The sequence below is a fragment of the Anabrus simplex genome, chromosome 2, assembly GCF_040414725.1.
Source record: "Anabrus simplex isolate iqAnaSimp1 chromosome 2, ASM4041472v1, whole genome shotgun sequence".
Classification (NCBI taxonomy): Eukaryota; Metazoa; Arthropoda; class Insecta; order Orthoptera; family Tettigoniidae; genus Anabrus; species Anabrus simplex.
Genome location: NC_090266.1, coordinates 984746972 through 984774901, shown reverse-complemented (window position 1 = coordinate 984774901; position 27930 = coordinate 984746972). Strand labels below are relative to the sequence as shown.

General features: G+C 37.8%; 1 protein-coding gene across 1 annotated transcript in view; it reads right to left on the bottom strand.

The window, feature by feature from the left end:
• Pez (protein tyrosine phosphatase non-receptor pez) overlaps positions 1 to 27930 on the bottom strand; it is a 923645-nt gene that overhangs the window by 196737 nt on the left and 698978 nt on the right. Inside the window, exon 18 of the mRNA XM_068226358.1 lies at positions 14186 to 14374. Within this exon, the coding sequence (XP_068082459.1) occupies positions 14186 to 14374 (189 nt within the window). The remainder of the gene's footprint in view (positions 1 to 14185; positions 14375 to 27930) is intronic.

Here is a 27930-nt window from a genome sequence, read left to right as displayed (position 1 = left end):
AACATTTTTAGTTAAACATCGTTAAAATGGAGACATGTTTCGCCCTCCATGTGGGGCATCATCAGTCATATCAAAGCACCTCAAAATTAAACCAGACGTCTGGTTGGAAATTATGAACATAATATGTAAGAAAGAATACATTAAAAAACACGTACAAAGTCCTATCCTAAATGAAATAACAATAGACTAGTTACACATAGTAAAATACGCTAGTGGTTTCTTAATATTAAAATGAGTCCATCATATGCACAGTATAAAAATGAAAGTAATCAAAGTCTATATAATATTGAGTTCGATGGTAGTTCTATGTAGTATATACAAAAGTTGGCAAAATAAAACACAATTTATAATTACTGTACACTTATTTATAATTGTTAAAATTGATGAGGTAAAACATTCCAATTTGTCTATTTGTAATTTGGCTCCAACCAAAATAATTCGCCCTAGGATTCATGAGGTAGTCAACTCTGTTGGTCACTCTCTATTTGAATGGAGTGCACAGTGCAAGTGAACAGCTTTTGTTGATTATAAAATGAGGCTGTGCTAAGACAGAGTTAAAACAACACCGGCTTCAAATGAAGACAGTTAAAAACATCATTAGGTTCTTCCTAGTTGACTAAAGGTTTGCGTATATTTTGTTGTTGAAGTGTGGGAAAGTCAGCTGTTGGTTGAATGGGCAACGGTCGAAAATGTTGTGCAGTGCAATCGGTGTTTGAGCTGTCCTACATGTGAGGGAAATCTTGAAAGCTGTTGAGCTGTTACCTAATTGTTAGGAGGTTTGTGGAGCACTGGCTGTCGCTAATGTCCTGCTCCTCGTGTTGTACGTGTGAAGTCTTAGAGGAGGGGAGTGGATTTGAGAAGGCGGGTGGGTATGTGATTGGCGCTTGGGGAGGAGTTGTGTGTATTGGAGGGAGAATAGGGGCGTGATGAGTTGAGTGGCTTAGTGGGGGTGCTTGGAGAGCTTGTTTTGAGGACGTTAACAAGTCTTTTGTCTTTCAGATTTAAACTATTGAGCGAAAATATTAATTGTTCGTAAAGAGGGCTTCGGTTGTCTATTGGATCATTTAAATTTTTTTCTTATTATATTTTTGGTCCAAAAAAATGTATAAATTTTCGAACTCGGTCATGAGCCTGCCTTTATCTAGTCTTTTTAAAATTTGGAGATCCTGTTCGATTGTGGTAAAGCTATGTCCGGTGTCTTTCATATGGATGCTCATGGCTGAGTGTTTATTGTGCTTTTGGGCATTGAAATGTTCTGCATATCTAATTGCAAAGCTTCTACCAGTTTGGCCGATATATAAACTGTTACATTCAGCACATTTCAGTCTATAAATGCCAGAGCCCGAAAATTTATTGTTGTCCGAGTTTATCTTATTGTGGTTGAAAAATAGCTTTTGATTAGAATTATGGGTCTTATAGGCTACCCTAATAACATGTTTTTTTAAAGGGGTAGCAATCTGATGTATAATGGAGTTAATGTAGGTGAATGATGCATATTTAGGCTTATTAATTTTTATTGGGGAGAGGTTTGTGGCCAATTTCAATTTCACTTTATTGATTATTTTCTGTATGATTGAGGGATTGTATCCATTGAAAACAGCTATTTCTTTTATGGTACTTATTTCTTTTTTTAAATTGACGGTTGACATGGGAATTTTTAACGTTCTGTACACTAAACTGTAAAATGAGGCTTGTTTGTGCGATTGTGGGTGAAGAGAATTTTGTTTTATGGTTGTGGGAGTGAATGAAGGTTTTCTGTGAATCTGGAAATCGAAATTGTTTAAGGTCCTGGTGGTTGTAATGTCTAAGAAATTGATGAAATTATTGTCCTCATCTTCTTTAGTAAACTTGATGCAATTATCAAGGCTGTTTAAGTAAGTTAGTATGTCTTCACTATTGTTGCAGCTTTTGTCTATGGGCCGATGACCTTCGATGTTAGGCCCCTTTAAACAACAAGCAAACAAGCTTTTGTCTATTATTGCTAGTGTGTCATCGACATAGCGTAGCCAAAGACACAAACCATTAATGCTGTTTGTTATTTTACTATTTTCGAGGTTGTCCATATAAATTTCGGCGTGTATTCCCGAAATGGGATCACCCATGGCTAGACCTTCTTGTTTGTATATCTTATTATCGAACGTAAAATAATTGTTATGAAGGACGAAAGTTAGTAATTGTAAGCATTCTTCTATTTCTAACTGACTTAAGGTGCTGTGTTTAGAAAGATTAGTTCGTATGATTTCGATAGTTTTTTTTAGCGGGAATGTTCGAGAACATATTGGTAATGTCAAATGAGCACATTATGTGGTTAGGCTGCAAATTAAATTTATTTAAAGTTTCGCATAATTCTATTGAGTTTTTAATAGGGTGTTTATTGTGAAATGTGAAGTGTTTCTTAAGGAATTTTTGGAGGAATTGAGAAGTTTTGTACGTTGGGCTATTTCGGCTATTTATGATGGGTCGAATGGGAACGTCATTTTTATGTATTTTTGGCAGTGATATGACGGTGGGTAATTTGGGATTCATGTTGATGAGTTTTTGATGTTCGTGTTCATTAAATAAAAAAGGTAAATTTTTTAGGAGTGTTTTTAAATTACGCTGAGTTTTTAAGATAGGATCTTTTGAAATTATCGAGTAAGAATTATCGGAAAAGAAATCCTCCGTTTTTTGGATGTAGTCGTGTTTATTCATTAGGACTACGGCATTGCCTTTGTCGGCTTTCGTTACTATAACATTATTGGTGTCTACCTTTTTTCTTAATTCGTGGGTTTGTTTGAGAACGGTGAAATTATTGATGTCGGAAACTTCTTTTACAAGAGTGGGTAATTTCTTTTTTATCTCATATCTCACGTCATTTTGTCTGTCGAAGGGAATTTGTTTATTTATGTTGGATTCAACTTCGGCTATTGTGGTAATTATGTCCTCGGCTTTATTTGGACTAGGCCAATTATATTTTAGGCCTTGGTCAAAGAAATTGATTTCATTATCCGAAAATGTGGTGTTAGATAAATTGATGGTGGTTGGAGTGTTTTTCCATGAGGGGGTGAAAGTTTCTCTATTTTTGTTTTGGTTTATGGATTTAGGTTTCTCTTCTAATAGACATGTAAACTTGTGGTCTAAGGTTTTTTGTTTTTTGTCTAATATGTTCTGCAATTTACGTGCAATGTGTCTTTGGTATGAGCTCCATTCGAGAGGTGATAATGATTAAGCAGTGATCAAATTTTCCCAGTAAAGCTGCAGGTTTAGTAGGGATTTTTTCTATACATTAGTTTAATTTCATTTCTAAGCCAGATGGTGTTGACTTTATTTTGGACGTCTTTAGATTTGAGTGTTGGAATGTTTTTCCTTTGAGTTGATTTTAAGAAATTCGGCACCAGACCTAATCTTAAACATTCTTTTAAGAATAAGATATCTTTTGAAATTTTACCGATTTTGATTTTGAGGTTTTGATATCTATTTTTATTTTTATTAGCCTGGTTGGCTTTATCATTACAAGTAATGAAAATCATTTTATTTTCCGTATTGAAAGAATCTCAATAATAATATAAGAGAATTTATTGGACTCCAACCTATTCAATACATTACAGGATGTTAACATTTTTAGTTAAACATCGTTAAAATGGAGACATGTTTCGCCCTCCATGTGGGGCATCATCAGTCATATCAAAGCACCTCAAAATTAAACCAGACGTCTGGTTGGAAATTATGAACATAATATGTAAGAAAGAATACATTAAAAAACACGTACAAAGTCCTATCTTAAACAAAATAACAATAGACTAGTTACACATAGTAAAATACGCTAGTGGTTTCTTAATATTAAAATGAGGCCATCATATGCACAGTATAAAAATGAAAGTAATTAAAGTCTATATAATATTAAGTTCGATGGTAGTTCTACGTAGTATATACAAAAGTTGGCAAAATAAAACACAATTTATAATTACTGTACACTTATTTATAATTGTTAAAATTGATGAGGTAAAACATTCCAATTTGTCTATTTGTAATTTGGCTCCAACCAAAATAATTCGCCCTAGGATTCATGAGGTAGTCAACTCTGTTGGTCACTCTCTATTTGAATGGAGTGCACAGTGCAAGTGAACAGCTTTTGTTGATTATAAAATGAGGCTGTGCTAAGACAGAGTTAAAACAACACCGGCTTCAAATGAAGACAGTTATAAACATCATTAGGTTCTTCCTAGTTGACTAAAAGTTTGCGTATATTTTGTTGTTGAAGTGTGGGAAAGTCAGTTGTTCTTACATATTATGTTCATAATTTCCAACCAGACGTCTGGTTTAATTTTGAGGTGCTTTGATATGACTGATGATGCCAATCATGGAGGGCGAAACATGTCTCCATTTTAACGATGTTTAACTAAAAATGTTAACATCCTGTAATGTATTGAATAGGTTGGAGTCCAATAAATTCTCTTATATTATTATTGCACCAGAGGGTGCCGAGGGAAACAGGTATCAATAGACTGTAGCGAGTTCAAGGAGTCAGTAAACAGAAGAAAGTGTCAGCGCTCATCAGACAGTGCGCACCGCAGAGCTTCACAGATAGCATAGAGCTCTGCTGTGTACACACTAGAGGTTTCCGGGAGAGCAAAAAGGAAGCTATCATTGTCGACAATGCACGCACAGCCCACCTTCGTTCCTGTCCTTGAACCATCTGCGCAAACGACGACTGAACCTGGATATCGGCCAACAATGGACAGGAAGAGCCTCCAATAAATAGAAGGTTCCGTGTTTTCCTTTGGGCCAGTGTGCAGATCCAGGATTATGTCAGGTCGTCCAACTAACCACGGAGGTATCACACTTGGTTGTCTAACAAGGCAATAACCGAAGGTACGTGAAACAATCTGTAACTGCTATCCAAGCGTATTCCAACCAGCCGCGTTGCTCGAGGACAAGCAGCATACAGTAGATGGTGTCCATTGTTAAATACGCAAGGATAGCTTGGGTGAAGTGATATCTGTTGCAAATTTGCAGCATACGACAGAAGGAGCTGCTGGCACCTCAAGTGTAAAGGTGGCACACCAGATTCAGCATTCAGGCTAGCTACGGGGCTTGTATGAAAAGCTCCCGTTGTCAATCTAACCCCGCCGTGGTGGACGCTGCTCAGCTTCGCAAGGATGCTTGGTCTTGCTGAGCCATATGCTGCACTGCCGTAGTCTAACCTGGATAAAATATTTGCCCTATAGAATTGTAGGAGCACAGCGTGGTCAGCTCCCCAATTAGTGCCGCTAAGAAACATCAAGTGATTAAGCCTCTTGGTGCATTGCACTTTTAGCTCCCGCATGTGTGGCTCCCAGGATAATTTACTATAGAAAAGGAACCGAAGAAATCGGTGTCAACTACGGGAAGAGCGATATTTCCTAGATAACGTTCATGATACGGGTGAAAAGTACGTTGACGACAAAAGTGGACAACAGAAGTCTTTGCGGTGGAAGACCGAAAGCCATGTTCTAAGGTCCACTGCTCCACTCTCCTAATATCCTGCTGTAATTGTCACTCTGCGGTGCCATATTACGCAAGCTATAGTGCAGAGCTAAATCATCAATATATAGCGACGGTATTACTGCTTAACCAGCAGCAGCGAAAATACCGTTTATGGCAATTGCGAACAGTGTGACACTAAGAACCGATCCCTGTGGTACTCCATTCTCTTGAACATGGCATTGCGAATATGTCCTCCCTGCTCGGACACCGAACAGATGGAGGGACAAAAACTTCGTAATAAATACCGGCAAGTTAACTCGGAATCACTAATGATGCAGGACTGAAAGGATACCATTTCGCCATGTGGTGTCGTAGGTCTTATATAAGTCAAAGAAAACAGCTACCAAATGCTGTTTGCAGAGAAACATATCCTTGATAGAGTTCTTCAGGCGTACCAAGTGGTCAGTGGTCGAGCGAGCGGCTCGAAAACCACACTGGTACTTGGAAAAGAGTCCTTGTTTCTCCAGACACCACACAAGTCAGTGATTTACCAAATCAAATCAAATCAAATCAAATCAAATCAAATCAAATCAAATCAAATCAAATCAAATCAAATCAAATCAAAATCTCTTTATTTGCAAATGAGGTGTTTACCTCGGTGGCAAATGGGACACTAAAATACATTATTGTCAAGCACTAAATATTAAATTAACAAGAGACGAAGAAAATTTTCCTAAAATACAATATTATACAATTTACGCTAACAATGTTTTCTATTAAACACACACAGCTCATCCTTAATAAATTTATATTGTTTACAAAATTCTACTTATAATATCTCCTGTACTACTTACAAATATAGTTAACTGATATACAGTATGTGGAATTACTTCAAATGATACTATACAACTGGTATAAGATTAATATTTACAGCGCATTTTTTTTTTTTTACCCATTCTGGAACCTAAGTAGCATAACGACCTGCAGCGTCTTAACCAGAGCCCCTTTTGCCACCACTTTTCAGAGTTCCTGAAGGGCCTTCACAGCTACCGTAGCGGTCCCAGGGCATTCGAAGTCCCCACTGTACTTCACCCCAACAGGCAGTCCCCTACTTTGGCTGTCCAAACTCCTTAGACCAGGGGATGGAATTAATTTATTCACACACATTTTTTTACTTACAATAACCTGCACTGGTCGAATGCCCTCTAACACTTCATTTATTTTCTCTGTTGCTGTTTATTCTCTTCTTGAATATCTGTACGGATTTTGGAAAAGGATCAAACACTACCTCTGGTAAACTGTTCCACTCCTTCACACCCTTCCCAATGAATGAAAATTTACCCCAATCGCTTCTGCTAAAATTCCTTCTAATTTTATATTTGTGGTCAGTCCTGCCAATATAATTATTTTCCAACTGAAGCCTCTCATGGATATCTCCCCATGCTTCTTCCCTGTATAGGCTCTATATAATCCTATAAGTCTAGTTTTCTCCCTTCTCTTACTTAAAGTTTCCCACCCAAGTTCCTTTAACATTTCTGATACACTACTCTTTCTCCTGAAATCCCCTGTTACAAATCTTGCTGCTTTCCTCTGTACACTATCTATTTCTTTTATTAGGTATTCTTGATGAGGATCCCAAACACTGTTTGCATATTCCAATAATGGATGAATCATACTCAAGTAACTTTTTTCTTTTAATTCTTTGTTGCATCCTTTAAGTAGCCTCATTATGACATGTAACGATCTGTATGCTTTCCCAACAATGTCATCAATATGACCCTTCCAGTGCAAATTACTTTCAAATCTCACACCTAAGTATTTGCACTTGCCATCTTTTGGGATAACTACCTCATCCAAAGTATATTCAAATTCAGTTTTAAAGCTCCTGTTTGTAAAAGTTGTAACAGTTGATTTGCCTCCATTAACCTTCATATTATTTTCTTCAACCCACTGTTGGATACTTTCAAGGTCCCTTTGTAATTCTGAACAATCCTCAATGTTGTTTATTTCCCTATAAACAATTATGTCATCTGCATACAATCTTATTTTTGATGTTATATTGTTCCCTAAATCATTTGCGTATATTAAGAAAAGTAACGGACTGATTATACTACCCTATGCAATTCCCTTCCAAACTCTCTCTTCCTGAGATACATTATTTCCTACTTTGACTTTCTGAACCCTTGAATTTAGAAATGTTTTTATCCAACGTGTAACCCTTACGCCCAATCCTATTCCCTCCAATTTCTTTAATAATATTCCATGTTCCACTCTATCAAAGGCTTTGGAAAGATCTATGGCTATGCAATCTAACTGACCTCCTGAATCCAACTGATCTGATATGTCCTGCTGAAATCCCACCAGTTGTGCCTCACAAGAAAATTTCTTTCTAAATCCATACTGGCTCCTCATGAACCAATTTTTATCATCACATATCCCTCTGATGTACTTCGATATTAAACTCTCCAGTATTTTACAAACTATACTGGTCAGGCTGATTGGTCTGTAGTTCTCTGGTTTCCTTTTATCACCCTTTCCTTTATAAATTGGTATTATTATAGATTCCTTCCATTCCTTTGGTATTACACTATTATTTATGACACAGTCAAAGAGAAATTTTAAATAAGGCACTATGTACCACCCCATTGTCTTTAATACCTCCCCAGTAATTTGATCACTTCCTGCAGCTTTTCCTTGCTGAAGCAGTTGGATTTCTCTGAAAATATCTTCGTTTGTGAATGAGAAGCTTCTTGTTTTCCTCTGTCTCTCTCCCTCTCTATCTTCTGTTTCGGTTTCCAACTCTTGACAATCATCTACTGAATCTCTAAATTCCTTACTAAATAGGTTTGCTTTTTCAGAATCTGTTAAATAGTGTTCACCCCCTTCTCCCACCATTGTAGGAATTTGGATTCCTTTTCCTTTTTGATTCCTGATATATGAATACTGCTCTTTCCATTTCCCTTTGTGGTCATTACCCTCTTGAAGTATGCCATTCATATAATTCTCTTTTGCTTCCTTTTTCACTCTATTCAGTTCCCTCATTAGCTGTTTTCTAGTTTCTCTACTCTCCCTACCCTCTTTGATTTTCCTGTTTACTATTCTACATTTTCTTTTTAATTTTCTTATTTCCCTTGTATAATAAACAGGGTCTGAGGTCATTTTACCCTTCTTAACAGGTACAAATCTCTTCTCTCCTTCCCAAATGATTCCTTTAAATTTAGCCCAAAGTGTATCCACGTTACTCCCTTCACTTATCCAACAACTGAATTGTGATTTAAGGTAAGTCCCAAATTCATCAACTTTAGTTTTTCTGTACAATTTCTTGTCTTTTGTAACCCTCTTATTAAGCCTTTTTGGTACGAGTCCTACATCCATTATTACAGCCTTATGGTCTCCTATTCCTTCAATTACCTCAGTTTTATCAACAATTTCCCGTGGTTTAACCAAGAATACATCTAGTAAGTCATTGAGATGAGTTGGTTCTTGTAGTACTTGTGTAAATCCTCCCTCCCAAATTAACTTATTTGCCAGTTTCTGTTCATGGGCTTCACTTGCAGCTCCATTCCATTCAACTTCAGGCAAATTTAGATCTCCCCGAATTATTACCATATCATTATTATTGTTTTTACGAGTATAATCTATTATTTTCTTAAAGAATTACATGTCTCTTTCCTCTCTTCCAGGCCTGTATGTTCCTATAATTCCCACCTCCTTCATATTATCACAAACTAATTTTATCCCTAATATTTCATCCCTTTCATCGGTAAACCATTCATGTGAACAGTAAGTTTCCTTCACCAGAATAAACACCCCCCCCCCCTCCCTTTTTATCTCCTCGGTCTCTACGATAGACTGTGTACCCTTCTGGAAATACTTCTCTATTACCCACCCCTTCTTTCAACCACGATTCCACTCCTATCACCACATCAGTCTCATAAGATTCCATCAATGTACCGAATTTTAATTGTTTATTTACTACACTTTGACAGTTTACCAAGAGAAATCTCAGACCCCCTTCCTCCCTAAAACTTGACTGTTGCAATTGGGTAACTTGAAATTCCTTACTACCCTGAGTTTCTTTTTCTAGTTGACTGAGCCAGCTGGAAGTACAGCTGGCTCTTTCTACTAGTTTTCCTGGTCAGTATTATAACTCAAGGGAGTTGCCTGTTTTACAGTACTAATAAAATCTAGAACAATATTTGCTATCTTTCGTTTACCTGAACTGTTTAGATGGAGGCCATGTTTTGTATAACAGTATCTCTCAAAACTGCTGCATTCAATAACCTGAGTATTCCGAAAATGTTTACAAATTTTAACAATATCTGTATTGACCTGTATTGACCATCCTCTCAAATAGCTTACACAGGCAGTTTGTAAGACAAATAGATCTGTAACTTCCTGCATATTTAGGATCTTTGTCAGGCTTGAGGACAGGAATGACTATGCACTCTCGCCACTGAGACGGAAAATCACCCTCCATTCAGATTCGGTTGAACACATGAAGGAGATATAGAAGACTGTCCTCAGTAAGGTGTTTCAACATCTGGTTATGGATACTGTCTGGTCCAGGAGACGTGCCCTCGCAAAGCGCTAAGGCGCTGCGGAGTTCCCACTCCGTAAAAGGTACATTATAGTCCTCTGAAGCTTGAGTGGCAAAACTGAGGTGATGATGTTCTGCCTCCCGCTTCAGAGCGAGGAAATCACGATGGTACTTCTCGGAGCCAGACACATCCGCGAAATGGCTAGCTAGATGGTTAGCAATCGAGAGTGGAACAGGGATGATACTGCCTGCAATGGAAATTCCCGGTACAGAAGATGATCCTTGGTTACCCAAAATACGTCGAAGTTTAGTCCACACTTGAGATGATGGTGTTTGTGACGTCATAGACGACACATATCTCTCCCACGAAGATTTCTTACTTTGGCGAACAAGAACTCGCGCCTTAGCGCAGAGTTGTTTAAATGTTACCAAATTGGCCATAGTAGGCTGTATACGATAACGTTTATGAGCGCAATGGCGTTCTTTGATAGTTGTTGCTATTTCTTCGTTCCACCAAGGAACGAGTTTTCAGCGAGGAGTCCCTGGGAAGGATGGAATGGACTCCTCAGCATAAGCAGCAAGAATAACTTGGGTGATGTAAGTTATTTCCTCGCCAACGGTCCTCCTGATATCGTTGTTAAAGACAGCTAGTGATGTGTACTTTGGCTAATCAGCATATTTAAGAATCCATCGAGGGTGAGCCTCGACGGATTTTTGTTTCAACCAAGTAAGGATGATGGGAAAATGGTCACTGTCACAGAGATCATCGTGCGTATTCCACAGAAACAGCAGAACCAACGTTCGGCTGCATAGACTTATGTCTATGCGAGAATATGTGCCCTAACGTACACTGAAGTGAGTTGGTCCCCCTGTCTTCAAAATAAATAAATCCAGCTCTGTTACTAATCTTTCCAGCTCTCGTCCCCGGGGGCAATACGTCTCAGAGCCCCAGATGGAGTGATGGGCGTTAAAATCACCCAACAAGAGGAAGGGAGGTGGAAGCTGATCTTATAGATCAGCGACATCATTTATGTTAAAAGGCTGGCCTGGTGGAAAATAAACAGTACACACTGTTGCTATGACAGGCAGCGGTACTCACACCGCAATTGCTTCCAGTGGGGTCCTTAGAGGGACCTCTTCGCTTTGGGTATCAGAACAGACAAAAATACCCATGCCACCAGATGCCCGGAGGGCATAATATCGTTCTGTCGAGTATAATCTGAAATTTCTCAAGGCGGTATGATGACCTGGTCTAAAGTTTGTCTCCTGAATACAGATTATATTTGCAGCATAGTCACTAGTGAGCTGACGTAGCTCAGCAAGATGCCTGTCATAACCGTTACAATTCCGCTGTAACAGTGCCATAGTGTGGACTATGAAAGCAGTGTTAGCTTATGAGCGACAAGATGCTCGTAAGCCTAAACATTATCAACATCTACATCTGTAGATGTAGATGACAGCGCGATGTCCATCCTCTCATCAACAGACGGCGGGGATGACGCCCAGAACTTCGATGCTTTTCGGGGGCGGGAAGTTCCCCTACGAGGGGAACGTGCAGGTTTTGGAGCAGGAGTACCTGCTAGCATGGACTCATACCCTCCAGATGGAGGGCATGATTTCTCTTTCGCAGGGGAAGTGCGGGAGCGCCCGGTAAGGGCGTTCTTCTTCTCCGCATTCTTTTCTAATTTTGATGGGCTGGGAGATGATTTCCCAGCCCTGGTCGAAGATGCCGCCTCCACCGGCTGGGGCACAGCTTTTGCCAACCTCTTAGGGGGGATGTATTCAGCCCCTCCCATCCACAGGAGGTCCAACACAATATACCAAACCGCAAGCCATGTCCGCGCCTAGGTCGCCCCTTTTAGTCGCCTCTTACGACAGGCAGGGGATACTGCGGGTGTATTCTACATGTGCGTCCCCCACCCGCAGGGGGTAGAGGAATATGATAGTAGGAAAATGTAGCGCATGCAATAAAGGAGTCTGTGGGTCTTACACTGCCATCTGTAATAGGAAGTAAAAAATTTCAATGGCCTCTAGTTGTGTGTTGAGCTATTCATATATATTTTATTCCTTTTTACAACACATTTAAAAGTACGATATATGTAACACTGTTTTCAACTAGGGTTCTACACCAAGTTATTGATGTAACTCATATTTTTAACACTTACATTTTTTATGTTTTAATAAAATGGTTGCTCATTATTTGATATCTTGCACTTATCTTTTTTTAAACCATAGTTTGAATACCATGCAATGTCATGACAAATTTTGCCGAAACGACCAAGAATATAATGTTCAAGTTATGCAAAAATCATAGACATCAGAAAAAAACAACAAGTCATATTCATACATGTAAATTGGATTAAAGTCATGTATGGAGTCAAAATTATTCCCTACCGAGCTCGATAGCTGCAGTCGCTTAAGTGCGGCCAGTATCCAGTAATCGGGAGATAGTGGGTTCGAGCCCCACTGTCGGCAGCCCTGAAGATGGTTTTCCGTGGTTTCCCATTTTCACACCAGGCAAATGCCGGGGCTGTACCTTAATTAAGGCCACGGCCGCTTCCTTCCACTTCCTAGGCTTTTCCTGTCCCATCGTCGCCATAAGACATATGTGTCGGTGCGACGTAAAGCTAATAGCAAAAAAAAAAAATTATTCCCTTTGGGCATTATAGGATGGTAGAGTTTGAGGGATGTTCCACCATTCAACACATTGCAACAATTTATTAAATTATAAGAATAATTATAATATAATATAATATAATATAATATAATATAATATAATATAATATAATATAATATAATATAATATAATATAATATAATATAATATAATATAATATAATATAATATAATATAATATAATATAATTATAATTTAATAAATTGTTGCAATGTGTTGAATGGTGGAGCATCCCTCAAACTCTACATTATTGGTTAAACATCAACACGGAAATGAAGATCGTAACTTACGATTATAGGAAGGTTGTAAACCCTGGGTGTGCTAGTGTTAACAGAATCCGATGAAGTTCTTTAAGAACAAAACAGAACAAAACATGTCATTCTTTGTTAATAGTGTGTATTGCTATTCCTTGTTTAATAGTGGTTTTTTTTTTTACAGGTATGTTATAGTATAATACTTATATTGAACTTGTGTGTTCAACAGACTGAAAAACTTTTAAGTTACATTTAACAGGATACCATATGTCAATGGTATGATCTCTGAGACTTCTGTATGATTACACAAATTCATCAAAGTGTGTCGCTATCGAACTAGAACGTTGTCTGTTGAGTACTCAAAATTGCAGTAAATTGTCATAATCTCGAGTTGTTAAAGAAGAGCAGCCATGTTTTTTCACGTAATTTTATTTATGATTTAGCTTTATTTATATGTTCATGTATTAGAGGAAAACTTTCCAGTGTTCTGTTTGTTTACTTTGTAGGGTTGTGCACATGTTTATTACAAGAGCTTGATGACATGAATCTCTGTAGATAAAGTCATTATAGAATGTAGCTAGTTTATTCCAAGTTACTGAGGTGGTTAAATTTAAGGTATATAACCTTGGTGCAGTTCTAATCGTTGCAGTCATTTTCAGGGGATTAGGTAAAGCACGAAACAGATGTACGAAAACAAAGCCTTATGTACATGCTCTGGGAGCGGAGTACATTATCATGCTTTTATTTAAATCTGAGGGATCCATTTTGGTGTACCTCGGTGCCCAAATTTACAGACATTTTTAATCATTATATTTTGTTGTACTTTATTATGCTTCTAGTAGAAGAAAGAAGTTGCAAAACAACCTGATAAAATGTTAATAATATTGCTACTGATATTATGTCCCACTAACTGTTTTTACAGTTTTTGGAGATGCCGAGGTGCTGGAATTTTGTCCTGCAGGAGTTCTCTCACATACCAATAAATTTACTGACATGAGGCTGACGTATCTCAGCACCTTCAAATACCACCCAACAGAGCGACGATCAAACCATCCAAGTTGGGCTCAGAAGGCCAGTGCTCTACCGTCCGACCAACTTTGCTGATAAAAATTAATTTATCACTTAAGTTAAAAGAATTCCAACAATATTAATAGTGTTTTCACTAGTTAAAATGAGTACATACTAAAATTAAGCACCACAATTACTTCAAATTTCAAGTTTTATGAAGAGCATCACTGCAATTTTGTACTTAAACAACAGCAGATATTTACCTGACCAAGTTCTAGACACCTATCGCCGAGTCCTGGACAGTACAATATGGAGCCCTCTTCCTGTGCACCAGTAAGCATCAGTACCAAATATACATCAGCTTCCCAAATCATCTGCCAGAAGCTTGTGAGCGTAGATGACATAGGTCCTTGTGCGGCGATATAGAACCTTTGATGACTGCCCACTGTGGCCTAGAAAGGTATTAGATAAATCAGAAATTGAATATCCAATTTTAATGGGAGAGGCATTCACTATTAAAACAATCATTAAAAATAACAGCCTACAAGCCTCGCTATAAATATGTTGAAAACATCTTCTCATACCTGTCGATCTATAAGGCATGCCCTTGTCGTAAATATGCAACAAAATCAACTCACCACTGGTACAAGGGCTAAAGTTCTTAGACGTCATGTACATTCCACGAGGCAATGTCAAGCAATGAATGAGTCTCATAATTACTAGAGTTGAAAACAAAAATGATTAAAGGACAAGGTAAGTAATTTTAACAGGCAAGATAGACAATATTTACTACACAATCAACATAGAAATAAAGAAGTATGAAATTAGTAATTTCTCAGTACTCACTCTACATAAGACTTAATTCAATAGAGATTAAAATAACTAAGTCAATTTGCAAATTTTTAAAGCAATTTACTTAATGATTATCTTGCATAATGTATTTCAATTACTTTTAGGGTATTTCTAATTAAAAACCAGCACAAACTAGATACAGTAGAAGTCCGATAGTCCGGCACGTTCAGGACCGGCCCGGTGCGGATTACCGAAAATGCTGTACTATCGGGCGGTACCTCTTACTACAATATAGGTTAAGGCGTAGAGCGAAAACAGCTGTAACACGGCATTTTGCAGTAAAATGTTGATCAGCAGAATCATTAGTGTAATAAATTTAGCTCAAAATTAGGGCAGCACTAAATCTTGGTTTGCTGAAGGTGTCTCTCCGGTTACATCAAGTCTTCGAAATACATGCTGAAACTTAAAGTTTCTGAGCCAACCATCAGAAAAATTGCATTCACTTTCTGCAACACCTAAGTCTTGTCCAAATTTCTTTGCCTTTTCAATAACCATTGGCCTCGTTACCGGCTTTCCTTCGGAGCGTACTGCACTGAACCATTTGTCCAATTTGAACAATCTAATTGTTTCAGTTTTGGTTTTTTTAATGTTTGTCTGGAAGCAAATTTTTCAGTTGTTACCAATTGAGAAGCAAATTTCATTAGTTCATCTTTTTGTTTTTTATGTCGTAAATGGTTGACGAGCCAATATTAAATTCATTCAACAAAATATTTCTATTCTCACCTTTCTCCAGGCGTTTGATAATTTCCAGTTTCTGGTTGATGGTCAGAGTTACGTGCTTACGTTTCTCTCCTGATTTGGAACTTGAAGAAGGTTTCAGTTTCGAGAATATTGCCACTGCTTAAATACCAAGAAAACTTCCGCAGGGCACTTTGATATGTATGTTCACTACACTACTGCACTACTGTAATACAGATCCTAGATCGCAAGAAAAAATACTGTAGCGAAAAGTTCTTGCAATGAAAACAATGAACTGAACTTCTGTGTGGTGACAGCCAACAATCCTCATTGTGTTTAACACTATCAGACGCGTAGTGGACACTTCCGGGTGGTTTCTAACCGCGCCGTGGGCTTTAACTGTTACAAACATTAAAATACATTTAAAAATCCTGGAATGGTGCCGGACCATCAGGCATTCCGGACTGTTGGATGCCGGACTAATGGAATTCTGCTGTAATACAAACCTGCTTATAACTAAATCCAATACAAAATACAATTTTTGTGACGTCCCATGATAATTCCTGAAACTGCTATTTTTTAAGTAACCCATTTCCCATGCATCAATATCCCACTGTCACATTTCTTCCTTATGATCATCAAAATTAAATTTTAAAAGTAACTTTTTTTTTCCAGGGGAAAAAACCCACACACCATTTTTTCCCTGAAACACAAATTGGAAATGAAGTTTCTAGCTATAACAGCAATTGTGAAATACATTTTAAAAACTTGCCGTATTTTCACCCATGATTAACACACTTTTTTTCGATAAAAGTACAGGCAAAAAATTTGGGTGCATAAATTATTCACAGAATACAGATAAACACTGGAAAATATTCTTCCCGTTATGCGTTGATAATGCCATCTTTCCTCCATTCCAATATAATCTATACCCTTCCTTTAATTCTTTTTGATCTTGCTATGTCTTTCTTCTCCATATACTCTATCAGTTCTCCTACCTTGCCATTCAAAGTCATGACAATGATGATACCGATTCTTGCGAAGTCTGGTAGCCCACTTCTCACAGTTCCCCCAGAGCACCGAGAACTGCGCGTCACTTCAGGGTGACGCCCTAGTAGTGTGAAGACTAGTATAGGAAAAACAAAATGATTTAAAGCTGAAACTGGTCTCCAACAGGGAAGTGTATTATCCCCCATACTATTCATCGTACTCATGGATGAAATTCATAAGAACATTACAGACAGATTGGGAAGACAGGCAATAAAAGCCATCTTGGTTGCAGATGAGATAGAAAAATTTGAGATGAAAGTAAGCACAGAGAAAAGTAAAACAATAGTGATGACAAGGGGAAGGAAGGAAGGAAGGAAGGAAGGAAGGAAGGAAGGAAGGAAGGAAGGAAGAGGAAAGATGAAACTGAATGGTAAAATTCTGGAAGTGGTTAAAAGTTTCAAGTACTTGGGAAGTGTGATCACAGAAGATGTAGTTGCTTTACGTCACACCGAAACGGATAGGTCTTATGGCGACGATGGGACAGGAAAGGCCTAAGAATGGGAAGGAAGCGGCCATGACCTTAATTAAAGTACAGCCCCAGCATTTGCCTGGTGTGAAAATGGGAAACCAAGGAAAACCATCTTCAGGGCTGCCGACAGTGGGTTTCGAATCCACTATCTCCCGGATGCGAGCTCACAGCTGCGCACTCCTAACCAGACGGCCAACTCGCCCGGTCACAGAAGATGGAAAGATAACCGAGGAAATTGGGAAAAGAATACAACAAGCAAATAGCTTCTACCAGAGTGTAAGGGGTATTTTGTGGAACCAAGATGTCCTGAAGAAATGTAAGAAAGTATTATATTCAACCTATTATGAACTCATACTAACCTATGCAGCTGGATCGTGGACTACAACAAAACGAGAGGAGAGTAGAATACAGGCAGTGGAGATGAAATTCCTAAGAGGTATCGAGGGCAAGAGCAGAAAGGATAGAATTAGAAATGAAGAGATAAGGAAAGTGGAAACTTTAAGACAGGATAGAAACAACAAAGCTAAAGTTGTATGGGCATATGATGAGAATGGGAGAAGAGAGTGTGCCAGAAAAAGCAAAGAAATTAACAGGAAAGAGACCACGAGGAAGACCCCGAAAGAGGTGGACAGATTCACTGTGGGGAGTGCATAGAGAAGAGGGGAGGAAAACCAGAAGATGTACTTAAAAAAGGAGAAGAGTGATGGACATCCTTGATTCACAACCCGACTCGGGAAGCTGGAAATGGGAAATGATGATGACGAGCTGATAATACGACCTGAAGCAAGTTAATATGAATGAACTAAATACAAATAACATAAGTAATAGTGACATATCAGCAAACAAGAAAAAAAAAAGGCTTTTATAGGCTAACATCTCTGATGGTACTACTGGCAATGCAGAAAGAATTGCTGGTGTTATTACTGCTCACATCTCCCCATGAAAAGTCATCTTCAGTTCTGTCTAACATATTCGAGATTCCCATTTTCTTGAGGCTTTTTTCAAACACCTTTGAAGAAATCTTCTCCCAAGCGTGGCCTGTGGAGTAAGTTTGTTCACACTTTCTGTCATCCAGCACTGATAGAGTTTTTGCACATTGTCCTTGAGTGTTTTTTTCATTGGAATATCAAATTTATTAGAATGTTGAAGTACCGATGTCAAACCACCAGGAATCACTACCGAAACTGTTTTCATTGTTTCCAATAATTCCTTAAGTGTCTTCCGTCACATGGCCATGAAAACTGTCCAACACGAGGAGGGCTGGGCATCGAAGGAGAGACCCCACTTGATTTCCCCAAAGAGTTTGTATCCTATCTTGTACGAGTAATGTGTCCAGCAACCCTTTTTCCTGGATACGAACGTGGAAGCCATCATGTAAATATTACTTTTGGCATTGTTTTTCGTTTCAAAACAATGTAAGGTGCCAGCTTTCTGCCATCAGCTGTTACAGCAAGCATTACAGTACATCGTAGTTTATCGCATCCAGTAGTACGTACAACACTCCGTACCCCTTTCTTATCAATTGTTCGTCTTTGTGGGATATCAAATCTACCTGGCATAGAATTTTTGTTTCCTATTTGGGAAAGCAAACATGTGTTCACTTTCTGCATTGTAATCACAATTATGTTTTGGTTCAAATAATTCGGCAATCTTTGGCCTAATGATGTTCTTTGTCGAAGAGTAAGTCCATTTCTCTTCATGAAATTAATCATCCAGCCTTGGCTAACCTTAAAATCTGAGACACTAATCCCATCAAGGGTTATGAATTTCATGTTGTTGGCCCGTATTGAACTGAGAATAACATATGAATAATAACACAGTAGAGGTTTCCACCTATTCAATACTAAGATGTATTTACAATATTTTAAATTACATGGAACTAGTTTCGACCCGCCTAGGGGTCATCATCAGCCACATTAAAGCATAAACAACTCTTGGCAAAATCCTAAATGTTATTTTAATGGTAAGAATCTTATGGATTTATAATTTATAAAGTGAAGTGTGGTAGATGAAATGAGAGATGTTAGTGTGGTACAGGTGAGTAATAGTTAATAATTATACAAGGAATATACATATTAAGAAGTTAGGAACAAGGTACAAATGGGGTGCTTAGTGTTGTAAAAATTATACACTCATGGAAATCAGTAGGTCCTCGTAAAAAAGAATACAATGTAAAATGACACACATAAAAATATATACAAGTATGTACAAAGTCTGGAGAGTAAAAAAGTGATACTCTTTATATGCCGAGTCGGCTTGACACTGATCAGCTTAAGCAGAGAAAATAGGCAGTTGGTGTATTAAAGCTGTGTTGACGGGCAGCATTGTTGATTGTTGGTTGTGAAGTTATTTTTGAATTTCTGGTTAAGAAGAAAGTGAACACTGCGCGTGGAGATATTAATTCTCAGTTCTTAGCGGAAACCAAATTGGACCTATTAAAATGCAGAAAAGCCGGTAAGAAACAAAGTACACGGAGAGAGGAAAAGGTTACCATAAAGTGAAAGGACGCTTACCTCGCGCTGCAGTGTGTGTAGTTTAGCTGATGGTGTGCGACTGGTGGCAGGAAGAGAAATGTGGGCAGAGAGGAGTGGAAGTGGCTTAGGAAGAGTGGAGGTGGCTTGCGAGGGGATGAGGGGAGGTGGGGGGGGGGGGGTTGGGAGGGGGGGGAGGCTTAAGGTGGGGCTGAAGGGTGCGGGAGAAAGGGTAATCGTCTCGGAAAAGTACCTTTGATTAAATTCAGGATTGAGTTTTGGTTGGCTGCATTATTGTTTCTGAGGAAAGTGATAAATAGATTGAAGAGTATGTTGGGTTTCTCTGAGATTTCATTGAGATTGTGACTGGCATTAAAATATTGGTCTAGATGTATGTAGTAATTTTCCATTATGTTGAGTAAAGGGCCCTTGTTTGCTAATTCGAGGATGTCCATGTCCTGTTCGATATTGGTAAAATTATGGTTATAATCTTGCATGTGTTGGCCGATGGCTGAAAACCTGTTGTATTTTATTGCGTTAGTGTGCTCGTGGTATCTAATATTGAAGTTTCTTCCAGGTTGCCCAATGTAGGAGTTTTCACAGGTGTTGCATTTGATCCTATATACTCCTGATTTTAAAAATCTGCTAGTCTTGTTGATGTGTGAAGTATTGTGTAAAACGTTCATGTTCTTATTGTTGGTTTTGAAGGCTATTTTAACGCCTTGTTTCTTGAAGATATTGGTTAACTTGTAGATATCATTGTTGAATGTGAAGGTGGAAAATGTTAGAGGTTTAGTTATTTATTTTTTGAGGGTAGTTTTAGGGCGATGTTTGTGTTTATTGATTATCCTTTCTATAAAATGATTGCTGAAGCCGTTGAAATTTGCCATTCCGCGGATTGTGTTAAGTTCGTTCTTTAGATCTTTTTTGGACATAGGTATGCTGAACGCTCGGTGAACTAGGTTATTGTACGTGGCTCGTTTGTGGGACTGGGGGGGGGCACTGAATCTTGGCGAACGGTGGAGGCTGTTTGAGGAGGTCTTCTGAATATTTTATAACTGAAAGAATCTGAGTTTCTAGTGATAGTTAAATCTAGAAAGTTGATTTTTTGATTTGATTGGGATTCTAGTGTGAATTTGAAATGAGGATCAATATTGTTGAGTCTTAAGAGGGTGGTGGAAGCTTTAATTGATTTCTCATTCATGATTACGAAGACATCGTCAAATCTGGCCCAAAAGAGAATGTTTCCAAATTCATTGTCAATTTTGGTGTATTCGAGGAAGTCCTGGTATATTTCTGCCAAAATGCCTGAGGTCGGTGACCCCATTGCCAAACCATCTTGTTGATATATGACATTCTCGAAAGTGAAGAAGTTATTGTTGACGATTAGTTTTAATACTGTGATAAAGTCTTGTAACTCTAGTTTGCTTAAGTGGCTGTTTTTGTTTAAATTGTTTTTAATTATTGGAATTAATTTTGATACTTGTATGCTTGGGTACATGTTTACAATATCGAAAGAGTGGACAGAGTAATCCGGTTGCATATTGAACTTGTTTAGTTTTTCTACTAGGTCTGATGTGTGGCATTGTACATGACCAAGATTCTGCAGAGAAACTGATAGAAGTAAAGATAGTGAATGACCAAATCTTAGCTATTAAACTCAAGCTAGAAAGTGAAGCCCTGAATGTAGTCAGTGTTTACACCCCACAAGTTGGCTGTCATTTGAGCATCAAGGAAGAGTTTTGGTCCGACATAGATGTGGTCCTAAGCAAAATTGTCTAACAGGAATTGCTAATAATGGCTGGAGATCTGAACAGCCATGTGGGGCAGGAATGATTAAGGTTTGAGAGATACCATGGAGGATATAGTAATAGAGTGAGGAATGATGAGGGTGAAAAAATTCCCCTTAACTGCTCAGACTTATGATCTAGCCTGGCTCAATCCTTTTTTTTTTTTTTTTTTTTGAGATGCTGGGGATGCCGAGGTGCCAGAATTTTGTCCTGCAGGAGTTCTTTTATGTGCCATTAAATCTACCAATATGAGGCTGACATATTTGAGCCCAAATACCACCAGACCGAGCCACGCAGCCCAGCGGATGAACAACTTATGACATGTAAGTGGAGGGACAAAATCACAAATCAACTACATTTTAGCACAAAGAGAAACTATTTGAAATGTGAAGAATTGCAAGGTTATCCCAGGAGAAATCCTTCCTTCCCAACATTGACTACTTGTTCCCAAAATCAATGTACTTGGATGCCCAAGTAGAAAGAGACAAAAGATGCCTATACGAACTACGTGGTAGAGATTATAGGGGGAGCTGATGGAAACTCTCATGAATGAACTGTAACAAACAGATGTCTTACAGGGTTTTGATGATAAAATCAACATTGAACAAGTTTGGTGCAATGCCTTCTGCAAATGGGAAGAAGGGAAACTGCAAAGAAAGTTCTCATTCAAACATAGGAAAATAATTTCATAAAAAAGGAAACTTGGTGGTGGAGTGCAGAATCCAACTTGCAGTTAAAGAGAAGAAGACCTGTTTCAAAACATGACAAACATCTAAAGATCGAGACGACCACCTAAACTACTGTGAGGCCAAGAGAGAAGCAAAGAAAGTAGTAAGTATGGCCAAAGATCATGCATAAGATATTTTGTATCAACCTCTAGAAGCTAAAAATGGGGAAAAGGAGATCTTTAGACTGAAAATATTAAGGAAAAGAATAAAGGACGACATTGCACACATTACAGCCATTACGGATAAGCAAAACTCTCTTGTCACAGGAGGAGGAAGTTAAAAGCCACTGGAAATCACATATTTTCAAGAACTGTCCAATGAAGAGAATTCCAGAGTATCCTGTGAAGAACTCCCAATCAAACTAGGTCTTGTGCGTCTAGTATCATTCGCAGACGAGAAAAAAGCTACAGGAAGAATGAAAATGGAATGGCCCTGGGCCCGGTTGATGACCACATTGAAGCCTCAAAGAGCAGGAAGGACACAGGAATCATGTGGTTTACAGACCTTTTCTATAAAATCACATTTAAGGGGAAAATTCCTAATGATTGGAGGAAGAACATTATTATCCCCATACATAAAAACAAACGGGATGCACAAGATTTTGCCAATTACTGAGGGATTAAACTACTTTGTCATTTTCTAAAACTAAGGGAGAGAGTCAATGAACGGAAGCTAACAAAGGAACTAACAATAAGGTCATATAAAAACCGACAAGAAAATTTCGCTGAGAGAATGAAGAGACTATAAAATAGTGATGTACAAAAATTTAGTTGCCATTTTGAACTGGAAGGTTTCAAAATCTTGATTAAACATCCATGTGACAACGCAGCTACAGGACAACCCTTGCATCTTGATGGCTGGCGTGGCGCACAGTAGAGTTGCAGTTATGCTGGAGAGAAATAAAACAAACTAGCAGGTTACCGCGTGCCCAGGTCACTGTAATGTTAGGGAACGAATGTGGAACATAAAAGAGGTGCATTAATCGCATGACAAAAACACAAATATTTTTGGCACCATGCGCAATGAATATGCACTTTAAGGCCATATCATTCTTCACAGTTTTCCTTCCTTGTTTGAAAGCAATATTTTGCAGGTACTTCAAACTCGGGAGGTCTCTCCATTGTGTAATTGGTTGCAATCAAAAATTTTTTAATCATGCCCTCGAAACGTGGGGAAGAAAATTGAAAATGAATTAAGGATTGCATTTTCAATACACCGTTTCTCTGATAAATATCAAACCGGAAGTCTTCACAAGCTGGCATAATGGTGAAAAACTTATCCAAGGGATGTATTTTTCCCGAACAGGAGGAATCTGGAGAATATCTATACTGTTGCACGAAGGAATGTCTTCAAGGCAGCTTTTATCACCATTAAGTAGTCCAGAAATATGACAATAGCAAACACTTGCCTTCTGCAAATGGGAAGAAGGATTCTTTATACCAATATTTTAATTCTTTTTCCTCATTTTCCCAGATTTTGTGGCTGTTACAATTATATTTTTGGCATGAAATATTTCTTTGAAAATTCCTGGACCGAAAGTTCCAGTTGCCTCCGGCAGTACACTGAATAATTTTGGGGAAAGATTACTGGCCATACTAGCAGTAGGTATAATTGTGTACAAATGGGTGAATACACTAACTGACTGAGCAATTGCTTCTGTATGTTTCTCACAAACAAATGACAGAGTCCGTTTTGCTTTCATTTCATGCATGAACCACTCTGATCTGTATTGCATATTGATGAAGAGGTATAATCTAAAAATCGCTCTGTAGCTGCATCCACAAATTTCTTTGCAACATTACCTTTATCCTCTTCTTCTTGCAGATACATATGTGATAAAAATTCTGTGATTTTTCTACTTTTTCTTGAAGAGACTCAACCAACCAATAGATACACTGAAATTACTTTGTCCCAATGAAATCCCTCCTGAAATTTTCAAGGCCCATAGCAGCAGGTTTTCGGGACAAACATTCCACTTCAACCCTCTGGCTTCTGCAATACGAGAAAAGAGTTTTATTCATCAATTTCCTGTATGGAACTTAATGATGTAGATTCTAACTGGTTCTTTCATATGTACAGCTGCTGTAGTGATGTCAGCATATAAGAATTGAAGACCTCGGGGGAAAATAGTGATAACCCTCATTTTGTAAGTTCTGAGATATAATGAAATTAATTTTCAAAAAATATTTACTGCTAATATTTTTGATCTTTGAAACAAATTACTCACATCAATTGTACATGTAGATCTTCTTTATAACATGCTGGAGAAAAAATGCATTAAAAATCAGTATTATAGGGAATTAGAGTATATTAAACACTGAATGTTCCTATCAATTTGAGGGTTATAATTATTTACATGCAATGTGGATAAAGTAGTGAACAATTTACAATACAAGAAAACATATCTGTGAAATATACGAAAATACGTACACAAAGAAACAAGTTAATAACACAATTACAATAATAAAATACTTTGATTAATGTCAGTTAAGTAGTCTTTCTCACTCTCAACTGGACTTATCTAACACTCATCACCCTCCTCATCAATGAACATTTCTGTACTGTTTGTACCACTGCACTTGAAACTACCATCAAATTCAGAGTATACTGGTGGTACTCATTAAAGCACTTTCCTTACAGCCCTAGGAAAGGAAGAAAAATTCTGAATGTAGACTTATGTTTAATAAAATTAATTAAGTTACAGAAAAATAATTTAATATAATGTTATTGCATTTACGTATCACTAACTACTTTTACTGCTTTCGGATACACCGAGATGCTGAATTTTTGTTGCGCAGGAGTTTTTACTGTGCTGGTAAATCTGCCGACACGAAGCTGACGTATCTGAGCGCCTTCAAATACCACCGCACTAAGCCCAGATCGAACCCGCTACCTTGAGGTCAGAAAGCTCTACCGCCTAAGCTACCCACCCCGGCATGTTAAAGAGATTTCCTTAAGTTTTTTAAATGTCATATAATGCAGTTACCCAATTATTTTAAAGAAAATAACAGGTAAACTAAAAATTGTAACCTGCATAGTACCGGTACATAAACAAGTGTAAAAAGTTACAACCCACAAAGTCACATGAAGGACGTGTAAAGAGCGGTTATGTTTATAAAATTTCTGTATAATGACAATAGTTAATAGTATGGGTTAGCATGATTTCATAATAATAATAATGAATACTAATGCTAATACTTTCGCAAAAGGTATTTTATATCACAGCATGTAAATAGTTATAACCCACACTCAAAACCACATGGTAAACAAAGCTGCTAGCCATCTCGAAAATGTACTTGTTCACTACTTTGAGATGAACTTCCATAATATTCCTGGGTTTCAACATATTCCTGATCCTTTAAACTGTCATCTCCTTCTATAAACTCAACTTCATTGTTTTTTGTACCATAAATTACATTTTGTTTGGCAGAAAGCACATCATTAGAAACATGATCCCCCATCTTGGAAATGTGGGTTGTCATTGTTTACTGCAGAGACATGTGGCTTGTTATAAAAATGAAGCCGAATTGTGCTGCCATCTCTCATTAAATCAACTAGATTCTTGATTTAAAAAAAACATCATGTAGGATGGAACTGTTTACTAGAAAAAACTGAAAATTTTAAATTTGAGGGTTATCACTATTTTCCCCCGAGGTCTTCAATTTTTGCAAGCAGCGGTTATTGAAAGCCGCTTTTTACCCTCTACCTTACTGTACCATAAATTTAGAGCTTTCCTATTGTATGCAAGATCTACAATGTGTTTCACTTTCTTCTGTGGACCGGAAGCATAGCTTGAACTGGTAGATTAATCAAGTGACCACTGTGTAGCTTCATTGGATTGATGGGAATCAGACTCAGGGCTCAAACTAGGATCAGTAACACCTCTTGTACCTGGCAATGGGGTGCTGTCTTTTCTTTCAGATGATGCAGATAAGGTGTCGCTGCTTCCACTATCATTTTTGCTATCATTATTTCTCTCCAAACATGACTCTGAGACAAAGCTGGCACTCATGGGATGATTTTCAATTAGTTCGATCATATGTCCAAAGAAATTTCATGAAAAGAAGGGAAACGTTTTTCATGGAAATAACATAATGCTTATAGCACATTAGCTAGATTCATAACTGCCCTCTCGAAGGAACATGTGTTAACTGCCTGGCACAGAAAACACAAGGTAATGCGCTCACTTCAGCTGGTCACTAGGTCTGTCCATGTCCAGTTACACGCTAAAGCATGCAAACTTATTAGACATTTCCGTGCCAATTTCAGGATCTTACAGCTTGAAATGGCAATTATTTTTTTATACGTTGCTTTCTTATGATTCCCTCATCCTCTCAACGAAATTTCATTGTCGGTTTCGATACTTCCCTTGTACGGAAATCAGTTTGGATTTATGCCTAGTAGATCAACAATGGATGCTGTATTTGCCCTGTAAATTCTCATCGATAGTATCGCCTGCACAGGAGAGACCTGGATATAGTTTTTGTAGATTTGGATCAGACCCATGACAGAGTGCTGCAGGATCTGATTTGGTGGGCCCTTAAGAGGAAAAATGTTCCACATTCATGTATCACCATCATTCAAGATATGTATGATGAGTGCCAAACATCTGTGCAAAGTTCATACGGGTTCACAGAAAATTTTGCAGTTAAAGTAGGTCTGCATCAGGGCTTTGCACTTAGCCTATACCTTTTCATAATTATCACCGATGAACTGTCCAAGCACATCCCGGAAGAAGCCCCATGGAGTATGTTGTTTGTTGATGACACTGTGTTGTAGTGATGGGATATTCGATTCATTTTGCTGAATCAATTCATTTGATTCAGTTCACCTTACTGAATCGATACAGTGAGCCGATTCATGGCTCATTAGAGTCATCGATCCTATTGCATCTGTGTAGTGTGTACTGATAAACCAGCAGCAACAACATTCAATGCTTGCTGCTGCCATCTGGTCTTCATTCTCTGAACTGCTTTCCCATGCGTCATCTAGCTTTCAGATTCATGTTTCTCCTGCAGCCACTTTTTTGCATCAAGTTTTGATGTTACAAAGCCTTTCCCCCACAGTAACAACTCCATTAAATAAGTATATAGAGTTTGTTGAAAAATATTTGTACACACAATCATCAATGATCTGCATTTAGAGCTGTCATCCAGGTGGGAGATTCCCTATCAATTGTTTGCCTAGTCTTTTCTTAAATGATTTCAAAGAACTTGGAAATGTCATTATATTCATGGTAAGGAAATAATACAAGATAAATAAGTTAAGAATTGAAAGGCAGAAAAAAATAGGTTTTTGTGCAGTACTATACATGCATATTATATTTCAAATTGATCATGTAGTCATCAGCAGGCAAAACCAAAAAGAAGTCATGAATGTTGAAGTCAAAAAAGGAATTATAGATTTGGATCATTACTTGTCCTTAGTAAAAGTGAAGTTTCAGTCTAACAGGTCCAAAATGAGAACATTGAAAATCCCAAAAATTGACCTAGAATTTTTCAAATTAAATACCGAAAGTTTCCTTGCATATTTACCATCAAACGTCCCCTCAGACTGGAATAATCTAAAAAATATAGTATGCAAGGCATCCCAGGAAATTGGCACAATGCCTAGAAAATAGAAACACAGATGGTGGAATGACACATGTGACAAAGCAATAGAACTAAGAATTAGAACATGGAAAATATGGAACTCTCATAAATCTGAAATCAAATGGCAAGAATTCCTTAAAGTACAGAAGGAAACATTCAAAATTATTACAGCAGAAAAACTAAAAAAAGACCAAACCCGTCTGAAGGAAATAGGCCAAGACTTACAGAAAAACAACTCTTGAAACTACTACAAGGATTTTAAAGAATAACTCCAAAATTACCAAGCGCCCAGTCTTTACTTCAAATGTCCAGACGGATCATTAGAAACAAATAACAAAGAAAACTGCAAACTTCTTGCAGACTACTTTAAAAGTATATT